This window comes from Nicrophorus vespilloides, unplaced genomic scaffold (assembly GCF_001412225.1).
Source record: "Nicrophorus vespilloides isolate i.1.1-1 unplaced genomic scaffold, Nicve_v1.0, whole genome shotgun sequence".
NCBI classification, from domain to species: Eukaryota; Metazoa; Arthropoda; class Insecta; order Coleoptera; family Silphidae; genus Nicrophorus; species Nicrophorus vespilloides.
This window is the reverse complement of record NW_017097328.1, coordinates 47,190-73,968: the sequence shown is the minus strand read 5'-3', so window position 1 is coordinate 73,968 and position 26,779 is coordinate 47,190. Positions and strand designations below refer to the sequence as shown.

Genomic DNA, 26,779 nt, shown 5'->3' with positions numbered 1-26,779 from the left:
ATAAAATATTTATAAAAAAAATCATATATCATTAAAATCTAATACATTTGCTTCTTCCTCATCGATCATACTTTTTAACATAATCATATGGAAACTATTTTTTATATTATCAAATAATTTTGGTAAAACGCTTTCTTGTTGTTGCAGCATTTGCTTTATCATCTGTCGCTGTTCAGATATTTCGAATTTTGTCGGAATACTCTTCATCTTCAACTTAGGGAAATTTTGGCAAATTGCAAAGTCGCGTAAACTTCTCTCCCGTACATATATCAATGGTCGTATTATTCTCAAATCAAATTTTCTACAAAAATTAAAATAATTAAATGCTATATACTATCTGAAATTTCATAATACTTACTTGATATTATAATGTGCTTTTAAAGTACTCAGTTTCCCATTGTAAAAAATGGATATTAACAAATTTTCAACTAAATCATCCAAGTGTTGACCAATTGCCAATACATTGTAACCGCCACTCTTTGCAGTTGCATATAATCTGCTACGTAATTCGTGATTACCAAAACTGAAACAGTTATCATCTTTTTCGGAGGATGCTCCTAAAAATATAATGTTTGTATTAATTTACATGTCAAGAGAATTATTTAAGAGTAGTTTTACCGTTATCTTCGGTAATAGGACTATGGTCATCCAAGATGTAAGGTACCCCTAGGCTTTTTAAGTGCGGTATTAAAATGCAAGGATCACAGCCATTTGATTCAGGATTCACGGAAACTGCTCCTACAGAGAAACTAATTCCTTTATTTGAGACGACATTTTGATAGTTCAATAATGTATGTAACAACGTCAAGGAATCATGAGTTCCACTTATACAGACCATCACTCGGTCTCCGTTACGAATCATTTGAAATTTGTCTAGAGCATCGACACTGGGCTGCCAGATATTAACTGGAGGACAAGCCCATGTACTTTTAACTTTTCTTACTAAATTTCCGTCAACTTTATTTAATTGTATTTTTTCCTGGCTTTCTTGGAATAAAAGATTTATTCCGCTATCTTGCGAGTTCAAGCTTGTGATTGTATTAGAGGCAACAATATTCTGTGAAGTCTTTTGATCTTTGGTATTTTTAATATTCATTTTGTCAGTTTTATGCACATTTGTTTCTCCGCATACAACTGATGACATTTCCAAAAGAAACTTATCGGAATCATACTCTAGCGTTGGACTACTGGAGTACATTTTTTTCTCAGGCGTAAAGTAAAAATCTACTGCACTAACTACATCTCTAATTTCAGACTTAACTTCATTTGCCATTTCTTTGGAAACCTTTTCCAGATATTGTGCTATCTCGTTCGCAGTATTGATACTATTTCGTTCTGGATCGTTACTAGACTGTTGCCTGTCATAACTTATTTCAAAATTATCTGTATTTTCCAAAGCATCTTCCACTTTGTTAATTACTTCTCGTATTTCTGACTTAATATTTGTTGCTAACTCTTTGGTTATTTCTGTTACGTAACTTTCTAGATCAGCAGGAGAACCGCGTTCAGCATCCGTAAAGCTGCCGACTATATTCAAACTATGCGTCGGTGACATGGCTTCAGATTCAAAAGACAAAAAATCATTGGCACTACTACAACTATAGTTTCTTCTACGTGCGTTATTGTCACCAAGTCCAAGGTTAAGTCGCGTTTGCGGACTTAGAACATTCTGTGTATTGGCCAGCGTTGGTGTTCCTAAACTATAACACCTGTCTCGAAAAAATAGTGGTGACTGAGGAAGCGAAGTAAGCACTTGGGAAGTCCCAACTGCCTCACCGACAGAAAAGTTCACTGGCGTCTGAGTTGTGTAATATAAGTTATCTTGTATCAAGTAGGGGACTGGAGAAGAGCACGAAAGTAATCTGTGATCATCTATGGATGGCAAACTGTAGTGCCGTGGACTACTTGCATTTGAGGCAATCTGCGGTTGTACATTAGTCTTATTATTAAGAAATCTTCTGGACCCAGAAAAGCCCAAAGGATTGAAAGGGACTGTGTGCTTGATATTTTGTGAATTCCCAACTAAAATATCTTGAGCTTCATGCTGCAGCATAAACCAACGTAATTTTTCAGAACGAGAATCATACACAATAGGTGCATTGGAGAATGGCTTACGAATTGCAATTCTGCGAGCTTTATTGAATAAATCTCTTGCAGTTTGCAGACATTCCGAGTAATTCTGAGGAAAATGTCCAGTACCGGATATTCGTCTCTCGTTCATTGTCATTTTACCATCAATGTATCTGATAGAATTTAACCATTTTCTGTCCTTTGCCATGTGGTGTGAATGGTGTCGCCACACACCAGTATTTAAATCAACGACGTATTGCGGTAGCAATTTCCATCCTTCCGTTGCTACCATCTTTATAGCCTCCATTATAAAAGCTAGCTCATTTTCACTAATGAAATAAGGCAGGCTTATTCTTACAAAACCAGGTCTCAGTAGCTGCAAAGGTGAATTGTCTTTGGATAGGTTTAAACGCTTCAATCTCCTGTCCTCCAATATAAAATTTTCATATTGATTGGCTAGATTGTCATCTATATTCAAAAGATCTTGAGCATACGCCCCAGAGCAGAGACAACCGCCACGTGCTTGTATGCCAAATACATCGTTCAAGACGGCGCATACAAAATTGTGGTGAAGAAATGTAGCTCTTGGATGTCGCACCATAAATGAAAATACCGGGATTCTTTTCAGACCGGGTGAACTGTTTCCTAATAGTATTATTTCTGGAATCGTTCTTATATGTTGCAGCATTTGCCTAGAATTAAATAAATATAGTTTGCTTACTTGTAACATTACACTCTTGAATTAAAAATTAGAAGATCAACATACTTGGTAAATATATATTAAATTATACAAAAGAACTAAATAGCTAAATACATTGCACGTATGAAATAAATTATTATTATTATACTCACTTTGTAATTTTTTCATGTCGAGAGCCGATATTATTGACGGTTACAGTTTCTTTCAATTGCATAACCAAACCGGCTCGTACTGATTCTATGATAGCAGCTGAAGTACCTTCTTCTTGCAATTCAAAACTCTAAACGCATATTTAATATTAAAATAATACACACATCAATATTGCACATCCATTTTACCTTACATGGCTCATATAGTGTAAAAAAACCATCCGATTCACAAGGCGTTACGTGATGAAACAATGACTTTTTAGCAACAAGAATACCTATAAGGTTTGTATTGTTATTATATATAATTATTATAAGAATTATTAAACAATTACCTGGTGTCTGGACACCACCAATAAATTTGTGACCAGAAAAATAGATAGCATCTTTGAAAACGACATTACCGTCGGCAACTCCAGGTACTTTAGGGTTCATATTTAATGGGACATAAGGTGCTGCCAAATTATAATCCCAAAATGCCAAAGCACCATACTGATGTAACAACATTGTTGCAGCAATATCATCAACCAAAATACCGGTAACATTGGATGTAGCCGAGAAGCAACCAATGAGCTGCCTATTAGAATGTTGGTATAATTTTAGCTCATCGTCTAGATCATTTAAATCTAAGAAATTCTGTTTGGTTTCCGCTATCCTAATAATCTACACAAGTATACACAATTATAATGTTTAATCAGATCATGTTACTTCTTACGGTTGCGTTAAGATCTTGCCATATCTGGATGTTGTCTTGGTGCTCGCTAGCTCCCACAAATACTATGGGCGGTTCATTGAAATCCAATGCTTTAACAAGTTTCTTAACCGCACCCGAACATCCTTGGCCCACAAATATGACAGCATCATCTTCGGAAGCATTTACAGCAGTTTTTATTATTTCCCGAGCCTCCTGTCTATCATAAATAAAGATAATTAACAGTAATATGCTCTCTCTACCTACATGTGTATGTTTGCGGCAATGCAGGAGAACAAATTGTAATTAACGATTTTTTTCACAAGATTATTACTTAATACTTTGCCAAATTCCACGAGGCATTTGCTGCTAACACATATGTGTATGTTTGTAAACGCGTCTTACCGGAATAATGTTGATTGTAGCGATGTAATATTAGTGTTAAAATGGGTATTGCCATAGCACGGCAGGACTTCACGGATAATATATTCCTCGATGAAATGGAGGGAACGTCCCGAGGCCACGTAATCGCTAAATACAACTAAAAAATATTTTATAATAATTTCAAAACCAATTATTTTTCTATTAAATATATACAGTTGAATTATCAAGTCGTCGTAATTAAACATATATCAGTTATTTTGCTAATGAGGCACTTTTCATTATGAATTCGTTTGTGTTATTGTTTTGCATCGAGATATATTAAAACAGAAATTATATGGTGCAAACAATATTTTAATTGCCATTTAAACAAAAAATATTATTAAATGTATAGTAAATAAGGTATGTTAAGTTATGATACTTATCCACTAATACATTGCAATATAGGTAAATTTAATGATTACTTGAAAAAGTTTAGTTTTTATTTAAAGGGGAAATTAACATAAAAAGTTCATAAAAATATAGTTCAAACAAAAAAAAAACAAATAAATGGTGATGCAAATACGAATACAATGGATCATTTATCTCAAAACATTGACTATAAATCGCAAACAAGACCTTGACCTAAATGCCCGAACGCAGAAGAAATCATTAAACTCTTTATAATATTCGCAATTAATTATGGTTATAACATATTTCACTCAAGGCCGTTACTATTGCAAATTAAAATACTGTTATTTGTTGTTACCTTTGCGACGTCCGAAAGGTCCTAGGAAGGTGTTGTTTTTGCCGATAATATTGTCATCTATATATTTAATTAATTTGGCATTGTCCTCGCTTTTCTTCAATAATATATTTGGTTTTTTAACATGAACAAGATTGTAATAATCATCAACGCAAGTGCTAACTTTGCGAGTACCGTAAGATTTTTTAAATGAGGATGTCATATTGACACCATTATTCACTAAACTTCCGAAAACAATATACAATAATGTGTGATTTAGCTTCGAGTAATTTATTTAATTATTTTATTATCAAATTATAACCACGCAATATATATTGTATATCAGTAATAATAGAAGTAAGCACGTTTTAAGATCGATCGTTCACGACGACTACACGAGCCAAATGAAACGAGCAACAACTGCGAATAACCAAAGCAAACGATTTTATTTTGAACGATTTTCATACTAGCGTGTCCTTGAGTTTGGGTAATAAAAATACAAACATAAGATTTAATGTATTCTACGAGAAAATATGTAACCGTGCAATGTTGTTGTAAACATGTACATAACAATCTAGTATCAGTTTCATTAATTATATATCTGCAACCATATATACACATCTATGCTTTGGCTTACTAATTTTGTATAAGATTACAGCAAGAAAAATAAATATAATTATGTATATTTTGCTTACACAGAATACTTTACGTAAGGCGCATTCGTCTTCCACTACATATTTTTCCACTACATTTATGTAAAACTATAAAAAATATAGTGGAATTTTAAAGAATTAGGTCATTTTAATTAATGTTCCTTATGTATAATTAAATCAATATATAAAAAATGTGTGTCTTTTATTAGAGAGAAAAAAAAAAGAATTGTCAGTTGTAACAAATTCGACTATTTGTTTTTGTTACTATCTATGTAATAAAGTTTATTGCAAAAAAATAATATTAAATTCCTACATAATAATAAGAAAAGCCATAGCGGAAGCTGTCATTGAACAGTGAATTTCGAATCGCGGATCAGTTCGCTTAATAAATTTTCCGTGGATGTATGATGAGATTATTAAAAAACGTCTATGGATATTTGTTGGATTAAAACAAAACATCACACTACAAATGTTGACAATATGTTTATATAACATAATAAATAAATATATTAAGACAATCAAATACTAAAATATATATTTGACATAATAATAAAATATAAATATGTTTTATTTGTAATAAAACTATCAGATTTTTTTTATAATTTAGTATTGTTTTATTTTTATGCCATATTAACTTTCTTTTTTTAAACAAAATCAGAGATTTTATGTTTTACACGAGGTACTTTACATTGAAAATTCATATAAGTAGATCAAATGTTACTCGGTATTTCAGTTCATGTTATTGCTACAATAATATTATTGCATCAGTATAGAACTTTGGCATTTTCAAATTGTAATTTGGCATCAACTTTACATCTCATGAATCTAGTCTTTAAAAGTATTTTAGAAATTACCATCTGTAAGGTGAATATTACAAATGTAATTTTCTGACTGAAATTAAATAATTCTGAAATTATCTGACGTGGAAATTCTACAAATCTGCTCTAAAATAAATTGAGAACTTTTTCAGCTTTGTGATAATCCTTGGATAACAATCCTTCGTCGACGTCAATGAGCAGTTGCTGTTGATTTGATGAAATTGGTATCTCTTGCAATAAAACCTTTTTGGAGAAACTCTCTGGTTTCTCATGTTCTGCTAGTTTTTACGACCCTTCTAGGTCACTGTCTCAAAAGGAGAATTATGTAAAAGTCGGACAGCCAACTATAAAAACTACGCTACGAACAATTAACCTTCCCAAACAATTGTATCACCCTTTAGACCTTATCGGCAGCGGGAGACTTAAAAACTCCCGCCGACGACTATGACATACCTCCTACTTGGCAAATTAGCCCCTACCCTTAAAATATTCAGGATGTCCTCTTACATATAAGACGATGCTTATGTTATTTTAAGTTAGTCCTAGTTTTACTCTACTCTTGACTAGCAACCTATGCTTGTAGCAACTGGAAGATAGATTAAGAATTACCAGCATCTAAGTGTTAAATAAATACTATTATTACACTAACTTTAATCTAGACTTCCTCTCGTTAAACGAGATTTTACTATTCCTTGGACGGAAATACCTATCCTTTCTTTGGTTTTCCATATTAAGGGCCATAATAAATGATAATTTTAACGGATGTGGTAATTGTGGTGAAATAATACACTAAAAATAAAGTTAAACTAATTCAGACACGTTATTCAAATAAAGTAAATAACAAACAATTACCACGGAAATGATTATCTTCGTATAAAGAAATAAACTAGCCAGCTCTTTATATGGTATATCAATAAACACTGCGTTTGACTGCTTTATAGTCCATGGAACCGTATCTATTAGTAGTAAAGCAGTTGTTAATAAACTTAAAAAACAACTGAGACATATATATAGTAGACTGGTATTGGTATATAAATAGTGATAGTTTGTTATATAGAAAAACAATAAATATAAATAACAATAAATATTAAAATCGAAGGTATAGATACAAATAAATTATAAAATTTAAAATCAGTCTATATGCGTTGGAGGAATGACGGTAGGAATGGGAACCTTGTAAGCATATAATTCTCTCATAAAATCATCTATGTACCTTAGATTGTTTGTACATTGGAAAAAAATATGTTTTGCGGTGGACAAGCAGCCACAGGCACAGTTCGGAGAATACAAAAGATTCATCCGAAACAGATAAGCTGCAGATCTGTCGTGTCCTATGTCTGGACAAAGTCGACATCTCTGTCTTTTTCGAAAATCAGAGTCTCATAAACCATGGTTTATTTTGCACTTCCGCATTCCAACGATAATATCTGTTGCCCTTGATACTACAAATTATCATATGTCTGTTGCCTACGATTTCATCTCTATGCGTGATCTCCTGCAGATCTGTGAAAGAGATCTTTTGGTTCCTAACATCCAGTGCATGTCCCTGGTCGGTCAATCGGATAATATTGCCTTCTTCCTACCATTAATTTCCACTATTTTTATGGCCCGATGTATCGCATAGAGTTCGGCCCTAAATATCGAGAAAAGTTCAGATAGTCGACCAGTTTCTGACAAACCCCCCGAATAATCACAACAGTTGTGTATAAAATCCACCCAGTTCCATTTGGGAGTCTTTATATAACTTGTATTATTAGCACATTAAATTAATACTCTCTAGCAATGGAATTTCTTTACTAGGTCAGAAGGAATTTGCTCCAAACATAAAGGATACCTGACGTATCGCTTTAATCGCTGGCGCCCTTTCCATGGTCATAAATTTGCACACATACTTCTTGGAGCAGCTTTCTCTTCTGATAGTTAATGGCTACACACCAGCTTCTACATGCAGAGTATTGTTGGACATGTCCGAAGACAGCCAAGCGCTTATAGCTTTGTTTTGAATTTTTTCCAGCGATAAAATTTTAAAATTTGCACAAATAAAACTAACATATTTCAATCTCAGACGAAAAAAAAAACTTATAAAACATTATTATATTTGCTGGGTCTGATCCCCAATCTAGTCCTGAAATAGTTCTAACTGTATTTCCTTATTGCTAGTTTTGATATTTTGTTCAAGCTGTTTGTTCCAAGAAAGTTTTCTATCCAGCAGTGATTCCCAAAGTGGTCTATATTGACCTCCAGGGATCTAGACAGCGAAAAAAAAAATTGGGGGTCCATGAAATGAAAATGGGAGTCCACGATAGTGGATCTCAACATACACTGATAGTACCTATTTACTTACATTATACTATCTTATAATATAAAAACATATACATTATGTATAAAAGTACCTATGAAGTAAAAAAATATTATATATGTCGGAGTATCTATGACAACAGCACCTGACCAAACATCGTGGTATAGATACAAAGAGTCATTGTTTCCACGCTGGAGTGTGTAAACAATAGTTCTGCCAAATAACATTGTCAGCACTTGGGAGAACAAGGACGGACACGTGTGCATGATCAGGGAATACGTCAGCCAAAGGATCAGCGGGAATGGATTGATTCGGATTCAAGATTCAGATTCAGACTGGTGAACTGGATGGCCACAGTAGCTGAGACTTATCGCTGATGTATATCACTAGCTCTGAGATTGCAGAAGGATTAGTTTACTAAGTTTATTAACTATTGTTAGTGGTTATTTGTAATATTGGCTTCTCCAAACGCCTCACTCGGGGAGTAATCCTGTCGATTCGACATATATGTTTATAAAATTGTGTAAGTTGTAGGATGTAGGCATTTGCTTTGTGGTCGCAATACATTTTGAACTTGCAAAAACCTGCACATAATGATATACCATTATCATCTTGTTACAAGCATACGCGCAGTCTCAGAGCAAAGATCTTAATAATTATAAAAATGACCCAATATAAATAATAAATTAAAAAAAAAATCAATATCAGGTAAGTAGGGGGTCTACCCAAAACTGAAAAACATGGTAAGGGGTCTACAGCACAACCTCTACTCTACATCCTCCAACATAATCGGCGGGACGTAAACCGGTGTACTTCTCGAGAACAGAATTCCCTTGGTTTTCTCTTATAATAGTCAAATTTCTTAAGCATCTCTCTACCTTGGTCGTGACACTATAGATATTTGGTCCACTCTCATATATGACAATATCATCCGTGTATACCAGTATGTCTACACCCTCCACCAGCGTCACCTCGATATCACTTATATACAAATTAAAAAATTGATAAACCAATATAAACAATCCTATTGACTAGATTTTCTCCCGCAATTGATATTATTCTCTCCTTACACAAGGACATAATACAATTAATTAAAATAGAAGAAAGACTTTTTAGATATATTTTTTTTAATTTCCATAGACACATTGTCGTAAGCCTTGATGTCTGCCGCCTCCATTAGATTATTTTGAGCGATAGCACTGTATAAATCTGCTAATATGGTGAAAAAACAGGTAGTTGGTGGAATTCCTCACATCACTTCTCCAAATGGTTCTTCAACATGCTTCAAATATTTTTAGACGGGAGCTGACTGCTCCAGGTTTTAATATGGGAATCTACGTAGGTAATTCATGCGATTTAAGTGATTTTAATACATGTTTTATTTTGTACACTGCATTGTTTATTTAGACTATTTTGTTAAGAGAGGATTTATTTTTATTGCATACAAAGAACTTCTTACCTCTTGGAATAGCCCTGCTACATTTAGCGAGAACATTAATTAGCTTTCATAAAGATGTTAATGCTACAAGTCAATAGACCCTGGTCTCAAACATTTCCTGCAACGGAATACTTCGTAAATCTTGATATTTTCACGGACCACCTTGTTTATTTTGTAGAATAATTAATAACACATATTCTGTCATTATTTCATTTCACGTAGCACCTAGTTTGGAAAACCCTGCAATAGACTATGACAACATTTGTACGCGATACGTAATTTCGCGCGCAAATATAAAAAAAACCGGATTTTCGGTGTGTTTTAGGGCAAAATCGCCCGCAAACAATGTATTAATATAAAACAACGATAAATAAATTTTACAATTTAAGTCTCGCAAGCCTACAAAATTGGTTGCTGTATACAGTGGCGGATTAACATTAAGGCAATGATCCACGTGCAAGACATTTACAAGCCAGACGTAGTTTATTGGGGCTTAATTGTCGTATTCCTGGATAAAGAATTATATTCACCGTGAATTATGTCGTTGTGGATTCTTAGATATTAAATGCAATATTCTTAATTATACGTAACAGTGTTTTTATTCAAAAGTGAACTATACAAGTGTTGATAGCATGTATTATTAACTAAGAGTTACATTCTCCTCTTAAGTTAATAATTAGAAAGTAAGTGTTCTTCCATGGACACTCCAATTAAGACTATGTTCTTCCTTCATCCCTCCAACTTAGACTAAATTATATAATTCAAAAAATGTATCCATTTCGAGAAGGGGTTGCGTGTAAGTATTATTTCGGGGAAAGGAAAACCCAAATATTTTGAGTCGGCAGAAGGTTGTTGAGTGTTGATAAAAATGGTCACAACTATACAATTTAATGTGTAACCGTTCTTCGAAATATTCCACAAGTTATTCTAAATAATCACATACAAACGGATACTTGTTTGTATATTTGACGGATACGTGACATATACTTTGTAATAATTAAGAGAAAGTTGTAGTACATATTAATTAAACAATAGATGATAATAAAATTGTCGACCACGATCCCATTTTTTCAAAAATTTCTAATTGGAAAACTGTCCCTTTTGCAATCGATGAATATTGTTTAAAAGGTTATCAATGTCAACGCTAATCTATTAATTGATATCGCCACTTTTTTAGGAATTATCACAAAAAAATGTATTTCTAATCAATATTAGTTACATTTTAATAATACATATATATATATATATATAATTAGGCAACCAAATTAGCGGCATAGTTATCGTATGTGATTACTCGCTAACATCGCGTGATTCTACAGGCGCAGATACGCAGTTGATAATTTAGGTTGTTGGAAGCAGTTGGAAGTAGTGTGTGATCAACGCGTTCAGCGGAAGTGGACCAAAGCAGACCGAAGTAGATTGCGGATTGCGTTCAAGTGCGACTCCAGGCGATATGACGATTGAGAAAAGTCGTATGGTACCAATTATTGCTAATATTTTATAAATAATTTCGGTTGTTCATTTTTTTCACATGTTTTTCGATAAATGTAACTAAAATAGTTTTATTTTTGTCACTGTTAAAGCTAGTGTTGAGTTTATAAGAAATAAAAACATTTTGTTGGTTAAGTTTTTATTGCGTGCACGATGAAATTCTATAAGGAACGACTTTTAAGCGATGTACAGTTGAAACGGTTAGGTGAACATAAGTATTCCTGTACTAGCAACAGCATATGTGATACATTACTGCAACCTTGGTGGAATTGGCTAGTATCAAAAGTACCCATTTGGCTAGCACCAAATTTAATTACATTAATTGGACTATTTGTTAATATTTCAACAACTCTTATACTTGTATGGTCAGTATGATATAATTTGTATTGTAACCTAGGTAAACAAATTGAATTACTTGCAGGTATTCACCAGATGCAAAGAGTGAAGCTCCACGATGGACATTTGCATTGTGTGGATTTGGACTGTTTGTTTACCAGAGTTTAGATGCAATTGATGGAAAGCAGGCCAGGAGAACAGGTAGTGCAAATCCACTGGGAGAGCTCTTCGATCATGGTTGTGATTCAGTTTCAACAATATTTGTTGCCTTATCTGCTTGCATTGCTGTTCAATTGGGCAACTATCCTGAGTGGATGTTCTTTCAAGTAATTCTTGACATGTTTTTTTTTTTAGCATTAAATCAAATATTTATTTTATTTCTTAATTTTTACAGTGCTTTTGTGCTATGACATTATTTTACTGTGCACATTGGCAGACTTATGTCTCTGGAACATTAAGATTTGGAAAGGTTGATGTAACAGAAGCCCAATATACCATTATTGGACTCCATACTGTTTCAGCACTGTTTGGATCAAATATTTGGAAGACTATGGTAAGCAATATTTACCATTTTCTCTTTCTGTATCAATACTTTTTTTTAATTAAATGGATCAATGATACATATTTTTTTAACAAGTAAATGTACCAAATAAGAATTGTTTTGACAGTTGTTTAACAGCCCTTTAGAGCTATGGTGTGGAATTCCAATATTCACAACTATTTGTGGCTTATGGTCACTTGTAAATATGTTGAAAGTGATTTTCACTGGAGGAGTTGGCAAAAATGGCTCAACCGTTGCAGTAAGTTGTGAATGGTTGTTCTCTTTAGCATGATTTTAAAATTTGAAAATTTGCCTGTTTTGTTTTACAAATATTGATGAAATGTAATGGTTTAAGAAAGTCATATTACATATATAACTATAGATATATATATAGCTCTGTTCATTAAAATAATATTTCAAATTAGTTATCTTATAAGATAGATGAAAATATAACAGATTCAACAGGTTTATTATGGAGCACATGCCTATTTATACAACTAATTATAATATAAAACAAAACAAGTTTAATAATGTATTACCTTTATTAATGACAATTAATAATATAATATGTAATTTATTGTTGATCCAAAATACATGGGGTTGTTAAACAATTCAAAATTTAAATTGTTTTCTAGGTTTGCAGTGCTATTAATTTAAGAATGAGTATGTTAATATGCATCGTATTTTACATTGGATATGCTCATCTTTGTATCCAGTGTGTACAAAGAATATTTAAAGGCGGCTGTGGTAAAAACGGCTCATCAGTGGCAGTAAGCAATAAAAACAACATATTTATTTTTAATAGCAAAGCCAAATCATAGCTGAGTCAAAATGTCTTAATCGTATCAATGTCCTTGATGTTAAACTGAATATTTTGATTAAATTATATCATGTTTCCTTATTTTTCTCACACACTTCCTAAATAATCTAATAAATTTAATTCAATTTTCACAATATTTACTGAGTGGAGAACAGAAAGGAAAATAATTTGAAATGTCACGGACAAGTATATTTTGTTTTGTTTATTCTTATAATTTGTAACTGTCTTAAGATTCCCGGCTTGGAGGTGGAGCTGCAACTGTTGCCAGTATACTTTGCTTGTCTAGTAGCTGTAAAACTAGCGTACGCCAATTTAGTGATCGTTTTCTCCGGCGGAGCAGGGAAGAATGGATCTACGGTCGCCGTAAGATGCTCCACTATCAACCTGTTTCATTGCCCATAGATTTTTTTTGATATTTACATAACATTTAATATTTGTAACATTCACGAGACTTTCATTGAACCATTAATATTTTCATAGCAATATTTGCTCAAGTATAGTTTGTTTTGCTCCAATTATTTTATTGCATGCTTTTGCTTTACGTTCTTAATTATAACATTGAATTATTTAAGATGTAGCTATTCTTAAATAATTGCTTTCATTATACAATGTTGCTTATCGATAAATATGTATTCTGCATTATCGCTAAGCATTATCCTTATCATTAACAAATTTTATGTAATATTATGCTTAGTTCATAAATATACATATAAACATATTGGACGGAAAGACTTCAGTCGATTTCTCTTTGGTCATAATGTTTGGCCAATAAATATGTTAAAATAAAGTTATAAAAATATATTTACTAAGCATAATTTACTGCCATTTTTAGTTTTTCATATTTGTATTTAATATATAATTTAAAATGGCATTTCTCCACTTGTATATAAAACAAGATTTTTTCATGATGTGATTGAACTAAATTCATAGTAATTGTTTTATTAACGACGCGAGAATGCCTTCAAAACGTTTAAAATACTATAATGTAATTTTTATCTAGGGCACAAGTGTATTGTCTCCAATTATTCCGTTTTCAACAGTTTTATTGCCAGCGTTCATAATATACAAAAAGTCGACAGAAGCTGTGTACGAAAATAATCCTGCATTATATACGATGGCCTTTGGTTTCGTCGCTGCCAAAATAACAAATAGATTAGTGGTGAGTAGACTGCAATTGACTTGAAATAGAATATTTCATATGTGTGTGATTATTACAGGTAGCTCACATGACAAAAAGTGAAATGGAATATATGGATTGGTCCCTTCTGGGGCCAGCAATGTTATTTTTAAATCAATATTTCAGCACGTTTATTCCTGAATATTTTGTGCTATGGTTATGCATGGTTAGTATAACACGAATATACATTAATAAACTATTTACATTTATTCGTATTTTTTGTTCTTATCAGGTATATGTGACATTGGATCTATTGAGATATTGTTATCAAATATGCAATGAGATTTGCCTATTTTTAAATATTGAATTATTCAGGATATCTTATCCAGGTGGGCAACAACGTGTAACTTCAAATTTAGAGAAGAACGGTACGAATATTTCGAAAACACTGAAAGTACGTCGAAGTAATAAGAATCACTAAAATCGTCGAGTAAAAATTTTTTACGTGGAAGCTCGTTATATATTTTATTGTAATTATATATTTTAAAGACGGACAATTACTTAAACAATACAATTGCCGTGCTCAAAGTTGTTTTCTGTGAAGAATCTTTACTTAAATTCGTGGATAATTTACGGTTTGGTTAAATTAACAAAAAAAAATAGGTGTTTGATTTTTAATGTTTGCAAATATTGCCATGTCTATAGTTACATAAAAAATGCACTTTTCTTGTATATGAAATAAATTTTTACATTTCCTAAAAATAATATTTACGTATTACTATTTTATTTTTATTCATATTAATACTAATTTTGTTTATGATTTCCTTGATATGCAGCCTGTATGTGATGATACCTGTGAGTGCCATACTATAAACCAAATTTGTTAAATAGTGTTCAGCTATTTTAATATAATCAATATAAATATTCTACTAATAATAAACATATTTATAAACTAACATGCGTGCAACTATTATCGACAAATATCTTTCCGTCCCCAACATTCTAAAATACACATTTTACTATTGTAAACTAGTTTGCATGATTTATATTAGGTGTTCACAACTTTTTTGTGCCTTAGATCAGTGTTTCTTTTTGGTCCACGATCTTTTGCACTTATAAAATTTAAAGGACCTCCCCGGTGAATGTGTTGGGTACGTGTAGAAAAACATACCGTTCCGTGTGTCATCAATTTTTCTGCGATCCCCACTTTGAGAATCACTGCCCTAGATAGATTGGGATGGCGGACCTGCGGTTGAGAAACGCTGTCTTCGTACACATTCTCAAATACCGGTAGAGCGGTATCTATTTTTTCCAGCAAATTTATAATTGGATGTAGTTTATAATACATAAAAATATATATAAGTCCAACTAATTATTAATAATAATGAAATGATAATGTTTTTAAAAGAAGAAATAAAATTAAACATTTTCATACAGAATAATATTATAACAAAAAACAGGGGTGGACCTTTAACTTTAGGTATGCTGGGCTTACTCTATTTCCGGATCCCGGAACGAATACGAAGTTTAGGTTAGTTATGTTCATTTTTATAACACTCAATATTGTATATTTCTAGGTAAGAAAAAGATCCATTAATATTTTGGGGTTTCTTTATATCTAGATATATTATCTAAGAAAATGATATTGGGCACTCAGCCTCAAACTATCTTTTCCCCAACAATAAGAGGTCGTTTAGCTTTTAGAACTTTTTTAGGCTTCGTGCAGACGAATTTGCGTATTTCGCATAAAACTCATGTTATAGTAATTCAACTTTAAAAAGAAAGCTTCAACAACAGATACATTTAGTTTTTAATAAATAAAAAAAAATCCAAAACATAATACTTTAAACAATTTTCCATAAACATAAGTGCTTATCATCTCCTAAACATAAAATTGGCAATTTGAAGTGCCAGCACACATTAGTAGGCAATGAAATAAATGTAGAAAACTTTAGTTGCATGGTTCGAGTGTGAGTAACTTTCAAGGAACATTCCAACTTATTTACACAGGCAACTAGCTCACCAAAAGCACTAAATTTAATATTACCACCATTTGAAGAATATATGAATGTTTGTCTTGGGGTGCTACAAATAAATTTGAATGTTTTAATTATTCAATTACTTATTAATATATAACTTACCTTGACTTTGTAATGTCCCAAAAAACAAGTTCACCCATATTTAATGATCCAACTAGTTTTGAGTCTGTTGGTGACCAATCTGCACTAGACAACCCTTTGCAAATATCAATAGATATTATTGGACTTTGAGTATTTATATTGTAAAATTTCATTATCCCACTTTTTTCAGCTACAAACAATTTAGAATTATCTTCCTTATGCCAACATGTTGAAACTCCTGGAGAAGATAATTTAAATGTTGCTAAACAGTTATAATTTGAAGAAATACTCCAAATCTTTAGGGTACAATCATCACTAACAGATGCTATGTAGTTATTTTCGAAGTCATATTTTATATCATTGATGTAACTTTTGTGACCTGCGAGAATCTAAGAAGATAAAGCTTTATTAGAATAAATTTCAGATAATTAAAAATACCTTGCATAAGCTGTCTTCTTCCTTAGAAAAAACTTGAAGAACAAATTCTTTAGTATTTGCAATACAGAACTTAATATTCAATGGTAGGATATTTGTTTCTGGTGAAATAGAGATTGCAGTGCAAAGGCCACCATAATGAAATTCTGATAATATTTGCAGTTCTAATGTATCCTGAAATATAAATTAAGTATAATTAAATAATTTTAAGGTATAAATATAATATTTATAATATGCATAATATTTAATTACAATTATAAATATACTCACATTGTATTTAAAATGAACTACTATGATTTTATTAGGGAATGCTATAATTAAAAGGTCTTGGCTCCATTCAAAAGGAGAAAAAGTAACTCTCAGTATATTACCATAGTTAGAAAAATCTACACGCGTTAGTGAATCTGAACGTTGCTTTGTTATGTTCATTATAGTTGTTGAATATTAAAGATATATAAATAGATTGGAATTTTCTGAATTTATGCGGCATAACAATTGCATTTGCTGTTTTGACCGGTTTTGACTGTTAATACTAGGAATCACTAGGAATGGTTACAATCAGTTACAATAGTGCTCAAGTTCGCACAGGCGCACTAATATTGCCGTTGCATAAAAAAAATAAGATATAGTTATTGTAAAAATACAGTATATTATTCTTAGAAAATTGGCAATATCAAAATAAAAATTAGACAAAGACAAATCTGTCAAAACTTAATTAACAATTTCTCCAGGAAACAATTTCCATTTTTGTATTATATTGGTAACATTGATGCAAAGTTACTGGTAAATCTGGGTAAATCTCATGAAAGCATTATTTTTGTTTGTCAAAATTGTTATATGCAGTTATTGTATTTATGTTTCTTCTGCACATTAGCTATTAATTTTAATGAGTACAAGTGCTAATCAAGTGATTATTTAACATCAAGTGATCTTATTCAGATAATATGATGATTCTATAGAACATACGCAAACCAGTACTTTGATCTTTATTATTATTATTTATGTTTGCTATTATGTGATAATTTCTTATTTTCGTTAACATTATTTTCGCACCAATGAAGAGCAGTTCTTTTTATGCTTATGGGTTATTATATATAACTAGTATACTGAACATAAACTGTTATGGTGAGTACCTTATCTGTTAATATTCTCAATTATTATAATGGAATTTATTGATATGTAGCAAGGAAAAATGTTTTAGATAATAATCCACTGCCTTCTTCCACATTATTATTATATTCTACAACAACAGATATCCGTATAGTAAACATAACTAAACCAAAATTTAAACCTACAATTTTAATAAAGAATTTAACTGATGGAGCTGCTCTTGATTTTCATTATGGAAATAAGAAGATCTGTTGGACAGATCATGGTTTGGAAAGTATACAATGTGTGGGTTTTAATTCTACTGCTATTGATGACAACATTGATATAATTGGAACTGGAATTTTGTCACCTGATGGCTTAGCTTGTGACTGGTTCACAAATAAGTTGTATTGGACTGACAGTGATACAAATCGAATTGAGGTGGCTTCAATTGATAAGAAATATCGAAAGGTACTATTTTGGACAGATATGGATCAACCTAGGGCAATTGCATTAGATCCAATGCAAGGGTAAGGAATGCAAGAGTGATTTTTTCAAAGTATAATTGTTATTATCTGTTTCAGTTTAATGTTTTGGACTGACTGGGGTGAAATACCCAAAATAGAAAGAGCAAGTATGGATGGGAATGCAACCAGTCGCCAGATAATAGTGTCTGAGGATATATTCTGGCCAAATGGATTAACATTGGACTATGAAAATAAATTTATTTATTGGATAGATGGTAAATTTCTCTTTCTGAAAAAAATGGACTATGATGGCTATATATCTGAAAAAGTTAAAGATGGCCTTGATTATCCTTTTGCATTAACACAATTCCATAATAAATTATATTGGACTGATTGGAAAAAATGGTAAGTGATCTAAAAGATATTTTAATGTTATCTTTCAGTTGTTCATTTATACAAGCACACAAAATAAATGTTATCCTTTTAATAATTCTACTTTCTGAATCTTGAAGGTTCCACTCTATATTAATTTTCACATTTCTAATAGTAAGTTTTCCATTTTAGGTCAATTTTCGTATATGATCATATTACGTCAAGTTTAAAAAATACATCTAGAGATCCAAAAGAATTGTTGCATTCTGATGTAGTACCCATGGATATACATGTATGGGATCCTAATAGACAGCCAATTCGTGAGCATGCATGCGAAAAAAATAATGGTGGCTGTTCTCATTTATGCTTACTATCTTCCAATTATCCATATTTTACATGCGCTTGTCCAATTGGCATTAAATTATTAAACAACACCACTTGCGCGAATGAACCGCAGGAGATGCTTATTTTTGCGCGCCGATACGAAATGTGCGTAATTTATTTAGATTCTCCAGATTACACATATAGAGCTCTAAACTTGACAAGTATGAAATTCAGCATTGCTGTTGATTACGATCCACTGGAAGGTTTTATATATTGGACAGACACATCTATCAAGAAGATACAGAAGGCTAGGTTAGATGGATCAGAACAAACTGATGTACTGTCATTTGAAATTGATTCATCTGATGGAATAGCTATTGATTGGGTAGCCAGAAATATATATTGGACTGACAATGGTTTAGATAGAATTGAAGTAGCAACTTTGAATGGAAAATACAGAAAAGTTATTATAAGTGATGGTTTACTGAATCCTAGGGCTGTCGCAGTTGACCCTCACTTGGGATGGCTATTTTGGTCAGATTGGCATGAAAAGAGTCCGAAAATTGAACGTGCCAATATGGATGGATCGGAGCGTTTTATATTAGTGTCTGATAATCTGGGCTGGGCTAATGGAATTGCATTGGATTTACAAAATATGAAAATATATTGGTGCGATGCGAAAAATGATATAATAGAATTTGCAAATATGGACGGTACTGATCGAAGAGTTCTAGTTAATGAGAATATACCACATCCATTTGGCTTTACCTTGATGGGTGATTTCTTATATTGGACTGACTGGCAGAGACGAACTATTTCCCGAGTGCACAAGGAAACAGGTATATTATATTATTTATAATTAAAGCATATTAAACTAAATGCAATATTTTTTTTATGTAGGAAGTAATAGAGAGACAATAGTAGAACAATTACCAAATATAATGGGCCTGAAAGCAATAAAAGGAGATTATGGAAACGAACGTATTACAGATATTAATCCATGTGGCAAAAATAACGGGGGTTGTTCTCAGATTTGCTTATATTTACATAATGGTACATTTACATGCGTTTGTCAAATAGGTTACGAGTTGCTCAAGGACAAACGTAAATGTGTAATCCCAGAATCATTTTTATTATACGCTAAACATGATGGCATAGCTAGAGTCAGCGTAGAAAATGAAGATAATGATATCCAGTTGCCAGTAACTGGTGTGAAGAATGCGAGCTCCATAGATTTCGACAGAAATAACATGAGAATATATTGGAGCGATGTAAAGCAACGCACAATAATGAGAGCCTATGTGAACGGGTCCGATCCGCAAAAGGTAGTTGAGTTAGGTTTAATTTCACCCGAGGGTTTGGCAGTTGATTGGGTAGCTTTCAACATATATTGGGCAGATCCTGCTGCTCATAAAATAGAAGTTGCGAGGTTGGATGGTAGCAGTAGAAGAGTCCTCTTATGGGGCGATCTTAATGTGGAGCCACACAGCATCGCGATTGACCCACAAGAGGGTTATATGTATTGGACGGAGTGGGCTCCATTAGAAAGACCAAGTAGTTTAAATAGCATAAAGAAGGCTGCTATGGATGGAAGCAGGGCAAAAATATTGGTGGTAAAGACAGATTTTGCAATTGGATTAACATTAGATTATGAAAGAAGAAGAATTTATTGGGTTGAGCCAAATACACCAAACATTTTATCATGTGATTTAAATGGTTTAAATAAGCAAGCAATATCAAATAAGATGATATTTAGGCCAAAAGGATTGACAATGTTCAAGGAATTTATTTATTGGATTGATGAGTTATCTGTGAATAAAGGTAATATTTTTCAATATTCAACATATAATAATTTTAATTAATTAATTGGTTTCAGTTGATATTAAGCGTGTAAATAAGAATAACATCAGTAGTATAACAAAAATACATTCTTTTGTTGAGCCAATCAGTGATTTATTGGTGATTTCTAATAGCAAGCAAAGAAAAGTGTTTAATCAATGTGCAGTGAATAATGGTGATTGTTCTCATCTTTGCCTTGCATTACCGAGTGCTAATTCTGATGAAAAATTAAGTTATACGTGTGCCTGTCCTACGCACTATGTTTTGCAAAACAACACGTGTTTGCGTAAGTAAAATATTTATATTTTAAATTGTATATCTATTATAAACGTTTTTTGTAGCTCCTAAAAGTTTTATGATTTATAGCCATAAAAATTTAGCTGTACGTCTTCTACCAGACACATCTGAATGCGTTGAAGCTGTGTTGCCCATCCAAGGTCTTAGAAGCGTTAAAGCCATTGATTTTGATCCAATTTTACAATTCTTATATTGGGTAACATAGTGTTATACAAATTTATTTTTAATTGGTGATTAATTTTCTTTTAGGTGGAAGGTAAAACGAGAAGCATAAAAAAGGCGAAAGCTATAGGAACTCATGTATCTACTGTTGTTCCATCTCAAACGGGAGTTGTTAATCCAGTAGATATAGCATTAGATGCCCTAGGCCGATTATTGTTCTGGTCTTGCAGTATTCAAGATGTCATTAATGTAACGAGAGTTGATAATAGTTCTAATGCCGGAATTGTTGTTAAAGCAGCAGGTGAAAAGCCTCGTTTAATTGTGATTCATCCAACAAAGCGTTTATTAATTTATACCAATGTTGGAGTAACGCCGCAAATAATTAGAACAAGAATGGATGGATCTCATAGAATTGTTATATCGCAGAGTTCCAATGTAGCAGCCTTGGCTGTTGATATAGAAAATGATTTGGTGGTGTGGGCGCAGGGTCATAGTATACACGTATGCAACATTGATGGAGATAATAAGTATATTTCTTGTTTTACATTTATAATATTTTTCATACTAAAAATATTTTTTTTAGTCACGTTATTCTCAAAGATAATACTTCAAAGTTGAGTCAATTGACGGTACACGCTGGTTGGCTGTATTGGTTAGATAAAGAAAATTTACAAAGACTCGAGTTAAAAACTGGTGGCTCGCGGTCCATTGTTATCGAGAAAGATATTGACATTTTAGACTTAATTTCAGTATCCGAGCTTGATAAAAATCATTCTTGCGCACAGATGCACCAACAAAGGTGTTCTCATTTGTGTATATTCAACGGTACGAATGCAATTTGCGCGTGTCCGCAAGGTCTGGCTTTGCAAGACGATAAACGAACATGTACCGCTTTACCAGATTGCGGTTCAGAGTTCTTTACATGCAGTGCACAAGCGCCTGGTAACAAGGATTGCATACCGAGTTCATGGAAATGTGATGGCCAAATGGATTGTCAGGACCAGTCTGATGAAATGGGATGTCCAGCATGTCGAAGTGATCAATTTCGATGCCAGAATGGAGACTGCATCGACTACGCTTTTGCATGCGACGATTTTCCGCATTGCAGAGATAAATCTGATGAGATTCATTGCTGTAAACATTCGCACGAATTTCAATGTCCACGGACAGATGTTTGTATACCGATTTCCTCATTGTGCGATGGTATTGAGCAATGTGCAGATGGCGAGGATGAGAAAAAGAGTGTCTGCCTCGAAGCTAGTCGATACGTATCGACTGGAATAATGGGATTATCAAGCTTGCTCTTTTGGATCTTTATTATTGTATTATCGGTGGCTACAGGCATTGGCGTGTTTTGTTATATTACAAGAAAAATGAATGTTGATACTAATATTGATCAATCCGAGGATCCTTTGAATCCGAGCCATATCAATAATCCACTGAAAAATGCTAGTCAAAAACTTCGCAAAGGTATGCTTTTAATTATTTCTCATTATCTCATTATAATGTATATTTCAGTTAACGGTTCCTATTTTGCAGGTATTCCAGATGTAGTACATATGTCGATGTTGAATGGTTCGCAAATATCTAATTACGATAGAGATAACATCACTGGTGCGTCCAGTACAAATGGATCTAGTTCATTATCTTATCCTAGAGAAACTTTAAATCCACCACCGAGTCCGGCTACCATAGTTACCAGTTCAAGAGCTATTTCTCCTTCCGCCAGATATAAACCATACAAACATTATAGGTAAAAAAAAGTCTGCTATATGTTCATGTTGAATTTTATCAATTGTTTTCGAACAGATCTATAAATCAACCACCACTGCCGACACCATGTTCTACGGATATATGTGATGAAAGCGATTGCAATTATACCATTGTAAATAGAAACCAAGACGACAGGGGAAGGTATGATATTGGAATGTTTCCTCCACCTCCCACACCACGATCTCATTGCAATAGCGAGAGCTGTCCACCATCTCCCAGTTCGCGATCTTCAACATATTTTAGTCCATTACCTCCTCCACCATCACCTGTGGCTTTACCATTTAGTAATTATAATACATAATAATGTTAATTTGTTATTTTTTCAAATTATCTGTATAAAGAGATTAGCTAAATATTTTAACTACTAAGAGAATTGAGACTGTCATATATGCCTATAATATGTGCCTAATATAAATATTTTTATTGTTTGTTATTCTATTATAAAATATGTGTATCCAAGATTTATTTAATAAGTCTAATAATAACATGATTAATCACCTTTTTTTATTTTTAATATATATGTGTATACTATACCAGAATAATTGCCAATCACTAGATTGTTCCAGCTGCCTCCTCAAAGGTAACTTATATCTAGCCATATAAATCTGTTTTCCTTTACTCATTCCATCTGAAATTTATGTACAAAGAACAAGACTAGTTAAAAAAAAATAAAGCTTTTTCCAAGCATTATTCTAACTTCCTGGTGATTCAGCGGCTTTTGTGTTTCGTAGAATTCACATCCGTCATTTTTCTGAAGAAATATTATATTTTGGTGTTTAATGTTTAACCAAAGAAAGTCTTAGTTGAGTATTGTTAGGTAACATAATGAGCGTCTACAATATTGAAAAATATGCGGATTCTCTTGTTTCTTTTTGTCAACTTTTGATTACTTTTATTTTATATTCTATTTATTTGTAGAGGGCGAAGTGACAGGTTTGTGAAATGCTGACTCCAATTGAACATTTATTCGAGATCATAACTCTATTATTAAAATCTTCGGAAAAACATTTCCGCACTGTTGATGTTAACTCCGCACAAAATGATTTACCCTAATTGAGAATTTGATGTAATGTTTCTTACTTATATTAAAAGAACAGTTTACTTTTTTAATTCCGGTCTTGTATTTTTTTTAAATCGGCAGTGCTTTTTTCTTCATTTCCTGTAATTATTGAACATTTCCCCTTAGAAGGTTAAGCTGACTTGCTAAAAATAGAAATACACATCAAGAATTTGGGAAGCGCTAAGGAAATTTTAGAATTTTTATAAAAAGTACAAAAACTAATGAATTATTAATTTATTTAAAATATTATATAAAATATAAATCATATCAAACTAGACATTCAATAATAATTATTTCCGTATATGTTATACATTCATTTCATTTTCGATTTGCCTTCCTGTGCCTCTTCTTGCCTACTACAGCTTGCATCTCCAGAGTGTTTGTTATAAGTTCAGCCATTTCCTTGAAATATTTAAAAATATCTGGACAACGTTTGAGAATAAATTGAATGTAATCTAATGAGCTAGGTCGCCGCAGCAATGTACAATAAAAGTTGTAAATGAAAGTGCCATTGAAAAACTCTGATATATTGAAATCTTCGAATGGCAACTTCAGAAGTTTGTTAAGATATTTTATGTGAAAAGCGCAACTTTGGAATTGAGCGAATGCATGCACAATATTTGAATCATAATTTTTGGGGTTTCTACACATTTTTTCGTGCATGTAAAATTTTGGAATCATTTCCTGAAGAAAGTATCCGCACTCTTCTAATTCTGCGTAGTGCAAATCATTCTTTTTTAAACCATGCATATAATTGCACAATTTATTTATAGTTCTTATGCTTTTACCGAATTTCTTGTCTACATTTTTTAAAATGATTACACACATAATAAGACTGTAAACATAGTTATTAGTTATTGTCATATCGGCATTCTTAACCCAATACATTATTGCTAGAATAAATACTTGCCAGTCTGGAGGAAACGTATTTAGGCATGTCATGCAATTGCTATTAATATCTACAATTTTTAACAAAACATTGCAGCGAGTCAATGTATCCATATGTTCTATTTCGGCTAGGGTAGGCAAATCAAGATCTGAACATTTCATAGTTACACTGCATATCTTAGATTTCTTTCTAGCTACATAAACATATTCTTCTTGATTTCCAGAACTTAACATTTTGTGCAGTGCTGCTAGAAGAGGTATGCTTATTGAATTAGAATGTTCTAAATCTTTATTTTCCACTTGAGGGATAAAGAAATAGCGCTTATGGATAGCAATGTCCAAAAACCATGCAGGAAAATTACTAGACCTGAATTCAGTAACAAACCAACTTGGAAAAAATGCAGTTAAAGTATCAACTTCAATGCTTTGAATATTGTCCATCTCAATATCTTCTTCATCACTGATTTCTTCATCATCACTCTCACTAGTATCTATACTATCTTCATTTTTTATTGTGGAAATATCAATGTCTGCCATCTTCTTCACAGTAACCTCAGTATCTATATTTATACCAAAATTGCAAAGAATTTTGCTTTTTACACAGATATAGCCATCTGCTATAAATTTGATCTTTTTAGCAACTTCTTCTCTCTTTTTAAACTTGATCATCCCTAAAATCTTCCTTGCTGCACTCTCATAAGTTTCATCTTGCAACCACCTACACAAATTAAATACAATTATACTTGAATATATTATAATAAAAACATACTTACTTTATTACTGATTCTATTCTTCTATGCAATTCACTTTGACTGGACTTCTTTTTCACCAACTTCAATTGATCATAAAATTTTTTGAAGTAACTCTTCTTGATATAGTCATTTCCCAGTAGAGTTGCTAATAGTGGCATGTTAGATTTATCTACTGCTCCCAATGCAGATAAAAATGTTTCAACTTTATATAACTTGCATTCAATTGCACTACATGTCCTATCATTTACTGTGATAGTTTTATAGTAAAATTGTAATGTTGGAAAAGGTATATATTTGATATCAAATATAAAAAAATCAGAGTCATAACTAAGTAATGGACAGTCCAGAGTAGATGCCATGCAGGCCATTTCATAATCAGCTTCAAAATCACATCGCACTGCTTTTAAACCCAAACTCAGAACCACTTCAGTGAACAATTCTCTCAAAAATAATGGGAAAACAGTGCTTGCACTTTCTGTATAAGCATTCAACTTACTGACCATTTGAATTCTTGCATTAACCCTTGAGTAAATAGTTTTAAGTTTCTTGTTTTCATAGCAACCATCAAATACAATAAGTGGAGTAACATTACATGTTTTCAATATATCAAAGAAGTCTTTTATGGTTCTTCTATATGTGTCATATTCACCTCCAAAACAGTCATAGCAGATTGTATGTTTAACATACAACTGTGCAGCAAGATTGTTGCCATCAATCACTAAATACGTGTCGTGCAAATCGTAAGTTCTCAAATATTGTTTGCTATTTTTATCAACATATGAAGCTAAACCGCGAACACCCATGCTTCAAACTTTTGAGGTTATTTCATAGCACTTCAGAGCACTTGGTAGCAACTTCATCTTGTTTGCCATTCACGGGGAGCTTCCATGCCAACGTTAATAACAAAAAACAAAAGTAACTATGCAGGACACGCACGCGCAATGTATTCATATATATATTTTTTTTTATTTTTTCT

General features: G+C 32.4%; 5 protein-coding genes across 11 annotated transcripts; 2 read left to right on the top strand and 3 right to left on the bottom strand.

The window, feature by feature from the left end:
• Nucleotides 1-21: 21 nt before the first annotated feature.
• Nucleotides 22-5,139, bottom strand: LOC108559823. Its single transcript, XM_017917180.1, has 9 exons — nt 4,737-5,139; nt 4,013-4,148; nt 3,632-3,827; nt 3,252-3,579; nt 3,109-3,194; nt 2,923-3,050; nt 619-2,762; nt 359-557; nt 22-301 (listed from the first exon to the last, which is right to left on the bottom strand). Exons 1-9 carry the CDS (start codon nt 4,933-4,935, stop codon nt 22-24), a joined length of 3,696 nt encoding a protein of 1,231 aa, XP_017772669.1. The 5' UTR covers nt 4,936-5,139.
• Nucleotides 5,140-11,258: 6,119 nt separating this feature from the next.
• On the top strand, nt 11,259-14,990 carry LOC108559838 (choline/ethanolaminephosphotransferase 1). 7 transcript variants are annotated; one of them, XM_017917201.1, is made up of 9 exons: nt 11,260-11,776; nt 11,833-12,073; nt 12,142-12,300; nt 12,416-12,564; nt 12,947-13,058; nt 13,340-13,471; nt 14,109-14,267; nt 14,326-14,451; nt 14,518-14,990. In XM_017917201.1, the coding sequence occupies exons 1-9, from the start codon at nt 11,565-11,567 to the stop codon at nt 14,704-14,706; spliced, it is 1,479 nt and encodes a 492-aa protein (XP_017772690.1). In that variant the 5' UTR covers nt 11,260-11,564; the 3' UTR covers nt 14,707-14,990. The 7 variants fall into 7 exon arrangements, with proteins under 7 accessions (XP_017772691.1, XP_017772690.1, XP_017772687.1 ...); XM_017917202.1 differs by lacking the exon at nt 13,340-13,471 and having other exon boundaries at nt 11,259-11,776; nt 12,953-13,058; XM_017917198.1 differs by lacking the exons at nt 12,416-12,564; nt 13,340-13,471 and having other exon boundaries at nt 11,260-11,397; nt 11,504-11,776; nt 12,924-13,058.
• A 1,027-nt stretch (nt 14,991-16,017) lies between these two features.
• Nucleotides 16,018-17,472, bottom strand: LOC108559840 (nucleoporin Nup37). The gene is made up of 4 exons (XM_017917203.1): nt 17,051-17,472; nt 16,784-16,954; nt 16,367-16,734; nt 16,018-16,310 (listed from the first exon to the last, which is right to left on the bottom strand). The coding sequence occupies exons 1-4, from the start codon at nt 17,207-17,209 to the stop codon at nt 16,070-16,072; spliced, it is 939 nt and encodes a 312-aa protein (XP_017772692.1). The 5' UTR covers nt 17,210-17,472; the 3' UTR covers nt 16,018-16,069.
• Nucleotides 17,473-17,684: 212 nt separating this feature from the next.
• On the top strand, nt 17,685-23,535 carry LOC108559837 (low-density lipoprotein receptor-related protein 6). Its single transcript, XM_017917195.1, has 11 exons — nt 17,685-17,905; nt 17,982-18,399; nt 18,454-18,741; nt 18,901-19,871; nt 19,933-20,853; nt 20,909-21,157; nt 21,213-21,364; nt 21,418-21,857; nt 21,914-22,800; nt 22,870-23,083; nt 23,140-23,535. The coding sequence occupies exons 1-11, from the start codon at nt 17,836-17,838 to the stop codon at nt 23,402-23,404; spliced, it is 4,875 nt and encodes a 1,624-aa protein (XP_017772684.1). The 5' UTR covers nt 17,685-17,835; the 3' UTR covers nt 23,405-23,535.
• A 908-nt stretch (nt 23,536-24,443) lies between these two features.
• On the bottom strand, nt 24,444-26,687 carry LOC108559826 (protein asteroid). Its single transcript, XM_017917183.1, has 2 exons — nt 25,825-26,687; nt 24,444-25,769 (listed from the first exon to the last, which is right to left on the bottom strand). The coding sequence occupies exons 1-2, from the start codon at nt 26,604-26,606 to the stop codon at nt 24,482-24,484; spliced, it is 2,070 nt and encodes a 689-aa protein (XP_017772672.1). The 5' UTR covers nt 26,607-26,687; the 3' UTR covers nt 24,444-24,481.
• Between the last annotated feature and the right edge of the window lie 92 nt (nt 26,688-26,779).